General features: G+C 44.5%; 1 protein-coding gene across 1 annotated transcript; it reads left to right on the forward strand.

Moving 5' to 3' along the window:
- Positions 1-6,077: 6,077 nt before the first annotated feature.
- LOC111851833 (oxidative stress-induced growth inhibitor 1-like) lies at positions 6,078-11,777 on the forward strand. The gene is made up of 6 exons (XM_023827096.2): positions 6,078-6,186; positions 6,728-6,812; positions 7,453-7,589; positions 8,114-8,305; positions 10,139-10,230; positions 10,314-11,777. Exons 1-6 carry the CDS (start codon positions 6,169-6,171, stop codon positions 11,260-11,262), a joined length of 1,473 nt encoding a protein of 490 aa, XP_023682864.2. The 5' UTR covers positions 6,078-6,168; the 3' UTR covers positions 11,263-11,777.
- The last annotated feature ends 3,387 nt before the right edge of the window (positions 11,778-15,164 follow it).

Consider the following 15,164-nt stretch of genomic DNA (forward strand, 5'->3'; position numbering starts at 1 on the left):
AAAGGCAACCAGTGTTGATCAAGTCACTGCTGAAATGATGAAAGCTGGAGGAGATGTCCTGCAACGCCAGCTCCACATTCTCCTGACACACATCTGCCGCTTGTAATGCCTTTCATCAACAAGAGCCATCATCATGCCAATCCTGAAGACCAGTGATAGCTGGGAATGCAATAACTACTGAAGCAACAGCCTTTCAATCAATGGCGATTTTGGCGTTATAAGGCCACAACAGTATCCATTATACTGCCTGCAATACGACCTAAAATTATTCTGTGTGTGTGTGTGTGTGTGTGTGTTTTTTGGTAAGTTTTGGGAGGAGTAGCATGTCCTGTCCCTTTATGTAAATGAAAAAATTATACATTCCATGTAAATAACACATTATCATTTTCAAATGGGAGACATGGCAGAAAGTACCAACAGCATTTATTTTGCAAAAAGCCTGAAGATCTTGATACTAACTTTTATGTGCTACACTAAAGTTACCATTTCTGCTGTACCAAAAGAACACTTTTGTTGTTGCAGTGAGCCATATTGTATCAGGGAACAGAGAAACACACAAGTGAGAGCTTCAAGGCACACAGCTACTGAAACATACATCCCAGCTCTGCTGGACCCAGCAGTCTCCTGCATGTTGATAACAGCTCATTCACACCCGCAAATTATACACAGTATCCCAGATGTTTTTTTTCCCCCATAAATATATATAAATAGTGAGAGCATGTGGGAGAGTAAACACCCTAGAGCTTATCTATAATCTTTGGAGAAGGAGCGCGGATGTCAGGGAGATGCTACAAACATGCGGGAGGCTTCCGGAACTTCCAGGAGAGCTGGGATGCCTATACAGTGAAATATCTAAATGTGTTATCCAGAGTAACTTATGAGAATAAGGAGAGGAAGGTAACTGCATCAGTGCCATCATAACACGGCGGCAAAGCTTGCATAATACTGAATGTCGGGTGATTTAAAACCATACCAGTTCCAAATAAGAGACGCCCCCAATTTTGAAATGAGTCTCCCATCCTCTAGACAACGAGGATGGTTCCGACATTCCACTCATCTTTTTTTATTCGTCTTTCCCAACCTTTCTTAAGCAAGATATAGGCTAATAAAGTTAAGTGGCTAGTTTTTTTATGGCGTCGCCACACATCCATGTGACACATATACAGCCATGGAAAAAATAAAGAGGACACTGTATTTCTAAAGAAATCTGCATTTTTAAACCCTGGTTTAATCCAGGTTCTGCTGGCAGAAGGTTACACTGCACGGCAGGCTGCTTCCAGGCTCAGAGTTTCTAAGACAGCAGTTCAAAGGAATAAGGTGAAGCAGGAGACACCGGAAACGACCAGAAACCAGCCGGGTCATGCCAGAGATGACGGATAAGTTAACAGACGGTTTTTCATGAATCCTAGGATGACATCCGGTGCAGACCTGAGTGCAGGTGTGAGGTGAACTGCTAGGACAGGTTATATCAGGCTCCTAGAAGCAAAAGTCCCAAAAAGCAAGGAAGAAACCCTTCATCTATGAGAAGCAGAGAAGAACCAAGTCACAGTTTAAAAAAAAAAAAAACACAGACGGTCACCCATAAAATGAGTGATGAGTGTTTTTTTTTTTTTTTTTTAATGTAAATTGTGATTGCAGGAGGGTCTGATTATCCACATTTATCCAAGTCAGAAATCAGTTTATCCACATTTCCACAATTTGATGCTATACAGGTGACACGTCCTGTTGCTTCTTTCTCTGTCTGTTTGTTGTGTGTATGTTTGTGTGTGTGTGTATGTTTGTGTGTGTGTGCGTGCCGCTCTCCCTTGCACTCTGACCGGTGCTGCAGGTATTTTGAAGAACTCCTTGGTATCTTATCACGATCAACCTTAATTATGCTGGAAGAGGTGATCTACGACTGCAGTAAAGGTAAACAAATCCTCGAGCTTTATGGTGCTATTCCTCATGTGACTGACTCTAGAAATGGCAACACAATGATAAAAGCAATAAGGATTCAACACCTAATTATACGTTATTCAAAAACATTAAGGGAACGCTTAATCATCATAGTTCAACACCAAGGTCAAATTAACTTCTGAGATACACTTCCATACTAGACAGATGGATAAGCGACTGAATCAGTTTCTCCTGCATTGGTGCACATGAAAGCAACAGCAAGACAACCACCAGAAAGGGAGTGGATTTGCAGCTGGTGACCACAGACCATTTCTCTCTCCTTATCCTTCCTGACTGATTTTTCTATAGTTTTGCATTTTGCTAGTGCCCTTGCCTTGAGGCGGTACCTGCAGCCCATTTTGGTCGCACAGGTAGTCTAGAACCTCCGGGATACCACATCCATATGTGTCGTCGCAAGAAGGTTTGCTGTGTCTCCCAGCACAGTTTCATGAGCGTGGAGGAGATACCAGGAGACAGGCCTTTATATGAGGAGAGCTGGGCAGGGCCATAGAAGGGCATCCCAGCAGGAGAACCGGTATCTGCTCCTTTGTGAGACGAGGAACAGGAGGAGCACTGCCAGAGCCCTACGAAATGACCTCCAGCGGGCCTCTCGTGTGCATGTTTCTGACCAAACTGTCAGAAACAGACTCCATGGGGGTGGCATGAGGGCCTGACGCCCTCTAGTGGCACCTGTGCTCACAGCCCAGTACCGTGCAGCTCGATTGGCACTCGTCAGAGAACACCACAATTGGCAGGTTCACTACTGGTGCCCCGTCCTCTTCACAGATAAGAGCAGGTTCACACTGAGCACATGTGACAGAGTCTGGAGACGCCGTGGTGAATGTTATGCTGCCTGCAATATCAACCAGCGTGACTAGTTTGGCGGCAGTGATGGTCTGGGGAGGCATATCCTTTGAAGGTCACGTAGACCTCCATGTACTAGCCAACAGAACCCTGACTGCTGTTAGACATTCAGGCCGTTCCTGAATGTCAAAGGCAGTGAAGCCGTTGGTTGCCCCCCCACGTTCCTCAAACCTGAATCTAGTCAAGAATCTCTGGGCCAGTGCATGCAATGCTGCCAAGCAGTGCCACAGACTGTCCAGGAGCTCACTGATACCCTGATCCAGATCCGGGAGGAGATCCCCCAGGACGGCATCCGCCGTCTCATCTGGAGCATGCTCAAGCGTTGTTGGGGGTGCATACAGGCATGTGGGGGTCACACATACTACTGAGCCACATTATGAGTTGTCATGATATAATTCGTGCCATTTGGATCAGTCTGTGATTTCAGTTTCTTCCTTTGATTTTCGGTGTGATTTTGAATACAGAAGATGTGCTAGATTATCTAATGGCAATTTGAAACCTCAGTGTCATTTACAATTTTTTTTATAGTAAAATCTTGCATCATTCAGTGCTGGCTGGTACCTGCACACTTCAGACCTCCCAGTATACCGTAACAAAATCTGACCACAACACTGATCTTTTTTGCATCTTATGTCTGCACTGTAAAAACAAAAAAGACTTTCCATACCTCCAGTGTTTTCAAGTTACAGATGCAAGTGATGAAATGCAGGGCGGGGTTAGCAACTCCAGGCATTTATTCATCTGTGGGCTCCGACCTAAAAATCCTCTGACACTTCAACGCTGGAAGTTGTCTGCAAGGAATGTAAGACGTTTATGTCACTTGAAAAGAAAAATGAAAAGAAAAGCAGACTTAACTGTAAAGGCATTAAAAACCTACCCACCTGTTCGTTAATAAACAGCCAATCCTAGCCTGGGGCCCCACAAACATAGGCCCCGCCCCACCCCGGGAAAAATGGAACGGTTCATTAAATCGGTAATGCTTGGGTGTCCATGCTGGTCTACAGCTTTCAGATTACTTAATCTATCCCTGTCCAGATGCAACGATAAAAACTCGGCAATCAAGTTATACAGGTTGACAGCTCCCAGACTGGCGTCCATCAGTGTCTGGTAGAACAGAAAAAAGTATTTTTACTTGGTAATTCTACTGAAGAGCAATTACTATGTAGTGTATGTAATTACAGGTTATACAATGAAGAAAAAAAACATAGCTAACTTTGCTGGTTTATACACATGCAGCTGTTTTTTGTTCAGAATCGCTGTGCAGCGCCACCCTCAGGTGGAGTTATGTCGGTGTTGGGTGATGTCAAGCGATACATTATGAAAAGTTTAATGTTAACAATGTAACAAACACGATGATAATTGATCAATAGTGTATGTAGTAGTGAGTGATATTTTATTATTTTCTGTGCACTGAAATCCAACAGTTCAACTGAAAGGCGTAGTTTACGTTTGTTAATAAGTCTCGGGAATGTGCGAACAGATACTAAACAGGCAACTACAATTTTAATTAAGAACTCATGCTCAAGGCAGGTCTAACTGATTAGACTAAGATTAAACGCTTCACAAACAGCTTTTCCCCATCGCTATTAGGAATCCAAACTCCTCTCTTGAGTCTCCTCCTCACACGCTACTAGCATGTGTACTACTCAGTACTCAGGTTGTTGTGTGTAATATTGTATTGTATAGTATTGTATTGTATCATTGTATTGTTATAAATGAGTATTGCTGATAATATGTGTAGTGTCTGTTGTGGTCCATGTATGTATCGTACTGCACGGTTTAACGTATCGCATCAAAAACAGGTTCAACCGACCTAGGTTGTGTGGCAAATAGGTAAGTAAACAAAGAAACAAACAAAAATAATGTATGCATGGTATAAATGCATATTTAAAAGACCTGAAACTGCTCGAATTTGCACAAATAGCCCTATTTATCACATATCTTGGGTTCACTCTGTTGTGCATCTAGTGTCTAGTGTTAATTCTCTGTTCTTGTTACGCCCTAATTGTTAGTTGTCTTCTGTCACGGTTTCTCCAGCAGTAGTTAGTTGTGCCAACAAAAATTTCCACCAGCTCTGATCATGTGGGTATAAAGGTTCTGATTCTGAAACAGAGCGACTTGTTCCTGCCACTGTGACTCAGCTGTGCCTCTCTAGTCCTTAGCTCTTCGTGAATCTTGATTCATGCCCCCTAATTTGCCACAGAATGAGGTGGTTTTTCCGTGAACAGGTCAATTACACTTGGTTGCAGCAGAAAAATTGATATTATGTACTTTATAAAAAATTTTCTGTGCTATTTGAACAGATTTGAAAACGTTCCTCACCGGATACTGTTACACAATAAATAAATAATAAATACAGCTACACAATAGTCTTAATCCTACGATCATTCAGGATTGTATTGAAATATTTGCATTTAGAATGAAAGGGTTTGCCAACATTGTTGAAACATACGTTGGATCGGAACTAAAGTACCTGCTTTCAATTTGATTTTGGGATTTAGAATTTTTTTCTGATGCACAATACATATATTCTTTGGGGCTTAAAACACTCCCAAAAATGGAATGAATGCAACTCAATTCTTACATATACGATAAGTGTTAAGATATGTAGAAGTTTGTCAACGCTGAAGGGAAAATGCAAGTGATAAGGGTTTTTGAAAGCAATAGTATTACTCTTTCTCTCTACAGAAGGGTATTAACTGACAGGGGATTAGAGAATGACAGACAAGACTGTAATTGCAGGTGTGAGAATGTAAAAATATCTAGTTTTGCCGTGCTTTTCCAGGTCACTGATTCTAGCTGTATAATGAATGAAAAATATAAAATGTGCTTGATCTTAAAGCTTCACTGAATGCCTGAGATGGTAAATTGTTAAAAAAAAAAACATAATTAATACCATGAAATAAAGTCTGCATATATATTCTTACCATTTAAAACATGTCTTAGTTTAGAAGAAAAATAAAGGTAGAGGGACAGCATATATTAAATGTTTAGTTTGGTACAACCAGTGGGCATGTATCTCCCAATATTTAATTCGGATTTAGTCACTTCCCCCCAACCTTTAGAACTTTATATTGAAATTATTAAACTGTGTGCCTCCCCCCCCCCCCAAAAAAAACCAAACAAACTGTATCATACGCTGTTGAGTACAGACCCATATAAGGCATGTGTGCCACAAAAAGAAAGCCCAATTTCCTCTCTGAGGATATACTTTGCTGAATCACAGTTACCCAACAGTTTTTAATTAAGCTCCGCCCCCCGCCACCCCCACCTGTAGTAGTCTTTCTGTGGCAGGGCTGAGTGCTGCTCAGACGGGTGAAGCACCTCAGCTTTCACATCGCTGACAGTTCTGTGAGCTACCTGGCAAGCATGTGTGACCAGCATCAGGTACGGGCTGCTTTCCAGAGGGAAATTCTTTGCGTATCTGGTGCTGCTAGTTCCTCCACAATGTCTTTTTCGCCACCGATAGTTATGTGAGACACATGACGGTCTGGCTAGTGCTGAAGGAGGAACGAGTCAGCTTAGGAAATGGCAAGAAACGGCAGCCGACTGCGAAGCAGCAACAGCCGACTGCGAAGCAGCAACAGCCGACTGCGAAGCAGCCGTTTGATGTACTTTAGCACTTTGCTAATTTTATTCGTAACGTGACTCTCTCAGATAAGTGCAGGTGTACATATCAGCGGAAAGGAGGGTGAAGCCTCTGACCTTTTGAATGGTGCTTTTCAAAACATGCTTTTATGAGTGTTTTATCACTAATGCTGATATATAAACTGCTTCCGTGTGTGTGAATTTATTCACACAGGTGCCTAATCACTGGCGTGCAGTGCAATAACTTGAACATAATGACACCACCAAATGTGAATGACTATTTCTCTCTTTTTTTTTTAAGTAACTGCATGCACTGAAGTTCATGAATTCTGTCCTGCAGAGCTCAGAAGATGCTGGCGTGGGTTTGGTGCGGCAGAGGAGCTCAGGACTCCACCCCTATGACCCCCTCCCAGTGGTAATCATTGGTAAGCGCCCCCCAGTGTACAGTGCTGCTAATGCCGTCCCCCATCCACCATCAAAAATCAATTATGCAACCGAGACTAACAAAGGAACAAAGCGAATTACAATCAGGCGGTGAGATTTACACAGTGTAACCCCTGTAACCTCTGTCTGAATGTCCCTTTCTTTAGTGAGAGCCTTCTAGCTAGCTAGGCTGGTCTGATTTAATGGTCAAAGTTCCAACCGGCTGCAGTAAATGATTGACAGAAGCCTTGAAGTGTGAATGGGGGTGAGTCATAATCAAACCACACGTGGGCTCCTCCAGCAATGATTAAACATTATGACCTCACCTCAAATGCAATCCAAGGCTATTGTGTGTGTGTGTGTGTGTGTGTGTGTGTTTTTTTTTTTTTTCTTGCAAATGACATTCATGTTAGTACGGGATTACAACATTCAGTACGTATCCATTATACAGTACTTGACTCACGTGTCAATCATATGTCGATTGCATATAACAGCACAGTGAAATGATTGTAAACTTCAATGAAAAGTCATCTAGTATTACAATGCAAAACTGAAAGCTAATAATGTAGCAACTCTATTTGGCTAAAAGATTTGCATTGTACATTTGGAAGCATCCAGTCTCACTCGTGATGGTGTGTTCAGGTAATGGGCCGTCTGGCATCTGCCTGTCCTACCTCCTGTCTGGCCACAGGCCCTATGTGAAGGCAGGAGCGTCGCACCCCAATCCCATTCTGCATCGGAAGCTCCAGGACATCACCGGGAAGTGCTTGCTGGAGCAGGTAGTGGGCACCTTCTACCAGGAATGTAATATCTGTGTGTTTATATATGGCCGCATAAACTTAGATTCAGGTTCAGGATTTTAAGGTTCAGGTTCAGGTGCACATTTTAATGCTGATGAGTGAATCGGACCAGATTTTTCTGCCAATTAAGCTTTGCCTGCTGCCCTCGATGTATTACAGCAGAGGCTTGTATGAGGTTCTGCACCACTGACCCAGAATCAGTGTGGTGTTGCGTCCGTGTGCACAGTGTCACAGGTCAGGGCACGTATGATACCGTCACAGTGGTCATACGCCGTGATTACGAGCACAGCGCGCTGTGAAATGGGTCTTCATCTTTTGCGTGTACTTCCACGTTAATCATGTCTGGCTAATTGTTTTGCTACATTTGTCCTCACGTATGTATGATATTTAACATTCAGTCAGCTTCTTCAGATGTTCTCGTTCTGCGTGGTCCAGGTACACCCTGTACCCTCAGTCTTGTGATTCTCCACCGGCTGACCCCTGCTGACCTGCTCTCCCTGCAGGACCTGGAGTACCTCTCCGAGGGGCTGGAGGGGCGCTCACACAGCCCGCTCGGCCTGCTGCTGGACGCCCTGCTCCGCCCGGACGGCGACCTGGGGGGGCCTGCGGAGACGCTGCTGGCCTGGCGCCGGGAACCTGAGCACCGTGTCACGCACTTGGTGTTGGGCAAAGGCCCAGTGGGAGGAGCCTGGCAGGTAAGAACTGCTGCCAGACTGAGAAACAGCGAAGCATGACAGAACCCAGCTTGTTCCAGAAGCTTCCAGGTGTATTTATGGGTAGCCTGAAGGCTTCATTGCTGTCTCACATTTTATTTATCAGGCTATGGGAAGTTCAGTCAATTCCCACCATGTAAATACAGCATGCTACTCAAATTACTTTAATTAAACTTTTTTTTCCAGTTTTATTTTATTATGTCAATCCAAATGTTCTCAGTTCCTCTCCCCCCGTATTGGTTAGCTATCAGATTAATATGGCCGCCATCGCTTCAAGCCCCCTGCCACCGTCTCTTTACACCCTCCATTGTCCAGCACCCTGGCCAGACAGCGAGAGAGCTACGCTCTGTCCAGAAAGGCAGCGCAACCTCTAGCAATCCCTGACTTGCCCTTTAAGACCTTCCCTTTAAGACCTTCCCTTTAAGACCTTTTCTGTGGGTTTCGAAGAATTCAGAATAGTATATTGTCATTTGTACTAATACAAATACTGAGTACAATGAGACACATACTTGCGTGTTTCCTGCAGACTGCCATTGCACGGGAATCATTAAAGTATTTATGACTTTAATGAGTGAAAAGAGAAATGCTTGGGATCGCTTTCTGGTTTTGTTTATGGGTGTTTAGCTTGAGGCTGGATTAAAAAAAAATAGGGCTTATTGTGTAAATACTTTTTAACAATGATGTCATGCAGAGGGAGGCAACCAATCCCTGGTTTACCAACAAGGTTTTTCCAAGTAGTCTTTGGCTATTGCCTTTTTTTTTTTAACTCATTATGTTTACCCTGAACTTTTCAGGAATTTAAAAAAAGAATTACAAACATAACCTGCCAGGGCACTGTCTGTGCGTGACTTCATTCAGACGCCCCCACCTTGAAAAACATGCGTATGCACTAATGCACTTGCCAGGCAAATATTTCTGTTCTCCCTGTTACCTGCCCGTGCCTGACCTGACCATCGACGATATTATATTCACTAATACAACCTCAAATACTGAGAAAACATCTCCGGTGTGTGCGGGCCATGCTAAGGCAACGGAGACGCAAGGCCTTTCTTTGCTATATGTTACTATGCATCCTCCATGGTAATAATCTTAAATTGTATATAATGCTGAGGTTTATTAGCATTGTTGGTCACATAAGCACAGCAACAAAAGGAGGTGAGCTAGGAGGTCCAGTACCGACAGGCTGACTGGGGCGTAATGCAGCGCAGGGCTCTCCATGGCAGCGCAGGGCTCTCCCCATCGTAGCGCAGGGCTCACCATGGCAGCGCAGGGCTCTCCGTCGCAGCACAGGGCTCTCCGTCGTAGCGCAGGGCTCCCCATCGCAGCGCAGGGCTCCCCATCGTAGCGCAGGGCTCTCCATCGTAGCACAGAGATTGCTTCATTCGCCAGTTCAGATTTTTGCTGAAGTGCTTTTTCAGCTGTTGTCTCCTTATTTTGAATGTTGGTATATACAGTATAAGGATACAGGGAAGCGTACACATCTTACTGATGTCATGCTGCGTATGTCATGTGTCTGCGTATATGTGTATGTCTGTGGGAAACGCACAAGTAAGCATCTTATTGTACTCAGTACTTGTGTACTTGTATCACTCGGACAGTAAACCTTTTGAATCCTTTGAATTATAACCTGAGTAGCTGAAGCAGTTCTTTCTCTCTCTCTCTCTCCTCCTCCTCTCTTTCCCTCTCTCTCCTCCTCTCCCTCCCTCATCCTCTCTCTCTTTCTCTCTCCCCATCTCTCTCCCCCTCTCTCTCTTCCTCCCCCCCCCCCCCCCCCCCCCGCCTCCTTCCCCTGCCTCTACTCCCACCCCATCCTAGGTAATGGAGCCCTCCATGGTGACTCTCAGCCTAGGGGAGTGGATGGAGTTACCAGACCTCCCCTTCAGAGACTGGATAAAGAAGAGGGGAAGGTGAAAAAGCCATCGGCGTGTATTTGTTTCTGTCTTCAGTCAGAAACTATGCTGTACTTAAATTTTTGTGCCTTTTTTGACAGGCAGCTGAGGAACAACCGTGCGACCACGAGGGACATCAGCCAGTATTATCAGCATTACGTGCAGGCCAAATCCCTGCAGGAGCACTTCTGCAGCGGCCGGCGGGTGACCTCTGTCCGGAGGCTTCCCCTGGATGCCTGGAAAGATGAGTCCTCAGCTCCCCCTAGCACACTCTTCGAGGTCCAGGGAGTGTGGGAAACAGCGAATGGCGAGCAGAGTCCATTTTGCCTCTATGCTGAGAACGTGGTGCTGGCCACAGGTGCTTACGACTGCCCCCGCCGGCTGGGTGTAGAGGGGGAGGACCCATCCATGGTCTTCCATACCATCGGCGACCTAGAGAGGGCGCTGAGGGAGCGCCATCTTGGTCCCAGTTCTGACCCACTGCTGGTGGTGGGGGCGGGGCTTACGGCGGCCGACGCCGTGCTATTGGCCCACCGCGGCAGTGTGCCCATCCTCCACACCTTCCGCCGCGCCGTGCGAGACTCCGCCCTCGTGTTCAACCAGCTGCCCCCGCTCATGTTCCCAGAGTACCACAAGGTGTACGACATGATGAGCCAGCAGCCACTGGCCGGCGGCGGGTCCTACCGTGGCTACACCAGCCTGCCCGGTCACCGCGTGCTGCGCTTCCACTCTGGGGGGACGGCCACGTTGGAGGAGGGGGCCACCGGCAAGAAGCGGGTTGTCAGCATCTCCCTGGCGCTGGTGCTGATCGGCTCCAACCCCAATCTGTCTTTCCTTCCTGATGGTGGGCGTGGCCTCGCCCTTGATCCCGGTCAGTCCGTCAATGCCAAGCGCAACCCCATCGACACTGACTCATTCTCGTACGAGTGCGTCCAGGAGCAGGGCCTCTACGCCCTGGGGCCCCTCGCCGGTGACGGCTTTGTGCGCTTCCTGCAGGGCGGGGCTTTGGGTGTGGCCACCTCGCTGATGAAGAAGCAGGGGCTGGTATAGCCCATCTTCACTGGTTGCCTGTGCAGGCGTTTTTGTAAAAGCTGTTGAACCTTACATTCACATTTACTGCATTTGGCAAAGGCCCTTAAGCCAGAGTGACTTGCACAAGTGCTTAGAATCATCATCAGTGAATACATTCTAATACTGGCTCAACAGAACCCGGCTAACAACACAATCACTCTAAAAACTCTGCTGCCAATTTTTTCCAGGAGTATAACCCTAGAAGTGCTAATCCAAGTACTTCTGAAAGAGGCAGGTTGAACCTGCAATTCTTGGATCGATATGCCATTGTGACTTGAGTGAAGGGTAGGACAAATGTGTACAAATAAAATATATAAATACACTTATACAAATATATAAATGCACTTACAAAATATTACTTTTCCTTTATATACATTTTTATATGCTTAATTTACCGTTTTGTATGTATGTATGTATGCTTGGTACCTTAAAATGTGATTCATGTACAGAAACTTATTACTGAGAAATATTAATACATATATGAAGGTCTCTGACTTTTTGATCACGCTTCATTCATACTTTTACATTGATATGTCACGTGAAAGACAGCTTCATCATCACGCCACCTTTACATGTTCTGTGTTTGTATAGTGGAAACACATTCTAAAGTTAGTTATATGTGTTCATGCATGTCTGTCGCTGCATCCTTCTGTGTAATTAGGTTACTCGTATTTATGAAAAATTTCACGTTATGCATGGACACTGTGAGATCAGCCCAGTCCCTCACTGTGTAAGATTATAATTGTTTTGCAATATATCATTTCAGACAGAGGAAAATAATTATATCTGGCGAGTTAATTGTGCTCACTGTTCAGTTGAGCTCATTTAGCATCAAATGGACTATGAAAAACATTCTGTCTATCTATGGTTAACTAGATCCATGTGATTAATTTACTTCTCTGGGAATCATTAAGTGTTTCACCCCTAATTCACTCTATAATTATTCTCACACCACACTTTTTCTGTGCCACACATGGCTTTAAAACTAAAAAATTCTCTGCCATTTTGATGACAAAAGTAGAACTATATTTCCTTGTGCATGCAGCTCCTCTTTTTCCTGCTGCGATTTTACATCAAAGTCCCTTTATACCTTGGGTACAGATAGCTAAAAAAATCCTCTGGGTAACAATAATTCAAGACGTCTCCTTCTCAAAGCCTACACAAAGTAACCATGAGCATAACTACACACATACCACACCTTGCCTGTTGGGGGCGTAATCAATTATGACTGATCATTTTGACAAAATTGGGCAGAAATGCTAATAATGTGGTATAAAAGGTAGTGGCAACTGGTTTATGACGGAGTATAACGTAAAATGAAGATCAAGTTACGTCACATGATATAAGATTGGCGCTATTAATACAATATATGGACAAAAGTATTGGGACATCTGGCCATTACACCCACAGGAACTTTAATGACATCCCATTATAAATCCATAGGCATCAATATGGAGCTGGTGTCCCCTTTGCAGCTATAACAGCTGCCACTCTTCTGCGAAGGTTTCCCACAAGACATTGGAGTGTCTCTGGGAATCATTGATGTTAGATGTGAAGGCCTGGCTCACAATCTCCAATCTAATTCATTCCAAAGGTGTTTGATGGGGTTGAGGTCAGGGCTGTGCGTGAGCCAATCAAGTTCTTCCACACCAAACTCACCGAAACATGTCTTTGTGGACCTTGTTTGTGCTCTGGGGCACAGTCATGCTGGAACAGAACAGGTCCTTCCCTGAACTGTTCCCACAAGGTTGGAAGCATAGAATTGCCCAAAATGTCTTGACATGTACACGCAGTATTGACCCCGACGAGGAAAAGCTCTTTGTTATGGCAGCAAACACCAGATACTGTTCCATTACATTTTTGCAACAATGGGTAACTTGTCTAATATAAGCTGAACAAGTCTAGGCGCTACATTTTTTCAAAACTGGAAGCAGTGCACAGGACATATAAGCATAGATTAAATTAGAAACAAATTTGAAAAGAATGGTAATGAGTATAGTTAGTGTGGTATGAGATCTATATACTTACAGATACTGTGTAAGACAATTTCTCAGCAAAGGGGAAGCTGCTTCGAATTGAACCAGCAGCTTTTGACTAATTACTTTTAGCCCAAACACCAGCTGGGTTGGATCCCTATTGTTTCTGTACAATTGCTTTTGTTGCCAGCAGAGGGCAGTATAAGAGAAGCAGGGAAACACACCAGCCTAAAGTGGGCAAGTCCTTTCCTTGAAAAAATACTGGAATTTCTACAAATTTTGTAGTTCAACCCTTCAAATGCATATTCCTCATCAGGCCCATGAATAAAATTTAAAACTGGGAGAATTCTTCCATATTCATTGTCATTCTACATTTTGATAACCATTAATACTCTGCAACTATTTGCTGAATAAGTAGTTGTAAGACGGAATGTATTTTCTCTTATAAATGTGTGCCATTTTTCAAATATTAAGTGATTAATACTAATTATATGAAGGTAAGGCAGGAAGGACTGGAATTAAATGTAGGGGCTTTTTACACTGTGTGTCAGCAGAAAACTGACATGGTCTGTGTCAGAGGGAACTACGTCCACATTGTACATGATGCTAACGAGAGGTGCTCACTGAGGCTACTGATTGGGGGGGGGTGGGGGCTTGGAAATGTGAGAATCGAACCACACAGTGAAGCCCCCCACCCCACCACAACCCAACCCTCCATTCTCAGTTGTCAAACACCTTTTCATCACCTCATCACTAGAGAAGCTCTAGCGGCTTAATTCTGAGGACTTGATGACACGCTGAGCTGCTCCATGTTTATGGTGAGCAGGTGATGGTCAGGACCCAAACAGCAGTGGTGGTCTAAAGGTTAAGGAAGCATGCTTGTGTTTGATAGGTTGTTGGTTCAAATCCCCAATCAATAAGGTACAACTAAGGTACTTAGAGCAAGGTCCTGCCCCCAAGCACTGCTCCCTGGGTGCTGAATTTGCTGCTGCCTACTATGTCACACATGGGTTAAATGCAAAGGACACATTTTATCGTTGTGTGTCAACAACGACAATTCATCACTTTCCAACCAAACTCTCGCCTCATTCTTGACTCCTAATTCCTGAATCCGTAATCAGAAAATCCAGGCATATTAACACTTTCTGTGAAATCTCCGAATAGAGAAAATTTTTTTATACCCGTAGAGAAATTCTCTTTTCGTTTATCCCATCTTGACCTCCATGAGAAACACCGACACATATTTAGCTTGGGAATCGGGTGCCAGGTTCCCATGGAGCAGCTGGTGATTAAGGGCCTCACTCAAGGGCCCAATGGCAGAATCAGTCAGCCGGCTTCAGGGTTCAAACCGGAGACATTCCGACCATGAGCACAGCATCCTCACCTGCGGAGTCTCACACTGCCTCTACACACAAGTCCCAAATCCTTAAAAAACAAATATTTATTATTGGCCTGGTAAACAAGCCAACCACATGATGTATGACTGAATTGTGTTCCATGTTAATTATAATTGAAACTAATAGTCTTAAATGCAGGGTAAATAACCCTGAAAATGTCACTTACTTCATTTGCTTCAAAGACTGGCATCCAGCGATGTAATATTTGTGTCTTGCTTTCGGCGCCTATTACCTACTGCGATTTAACTGTGGTCTCAAAAATCCCAGAAGCACTGATGCCACGCAGGAATGCGTACGCCAGGAGACACGGGGAACGGGACCCAGCGAAGGAGTCAAAGCCAGAGTGCTGGATGTTTAAGGTCACAAGGCTGCACACTGTGTTCCAGCTCAGGCTCGATCAATGGAGTCAGTGCTGTCTGTACTGCAGTTAAGGAGACCAGACTGAACATGACTTAGAGGAAACATTACCATTAAACTTAGAAATCAAACATGCCTGTTCAGCGATCAG

Source organism: Paramormyrops kingsleyae, chromosome 13 (assembly GCF_048594095.1).
Source record: "Paramormyrops kingsleyae isolate MSU_618 chromosome 13, PKINGS_0.4, whole genome shotgun sequence".
Taxonomy (NCBI): Eukaryota; Metazoa; Chordata; class Actinopteri; order Osteoglossiformes; family Mormyridae; genus Paramormyrops; species Paramormyrops kingsleyae.

What these genes read in the sequence shown, in the direction of transcription:
- LOC111851833 (XM_023827096.2), top strand. An exon ending in GGAAGTGCTTGCTGGAGCAG is followed by an intron (nt 7,590 to 8,113) that starts GTAGTGGGCACC and finishes CTCTCCCTGCAG; the next exon opens with GACCTGGAGTACCTCTCCGA. An exon ending in TGGATAAAGAAGAGGGGAAG is followed by an intron (nt 10,231 to 10,313) that starts GTGAAAAAGCCA and finishes CTTTTTTGACAG; the next exon opens with GCAGCTGAGGAACAACCGTG.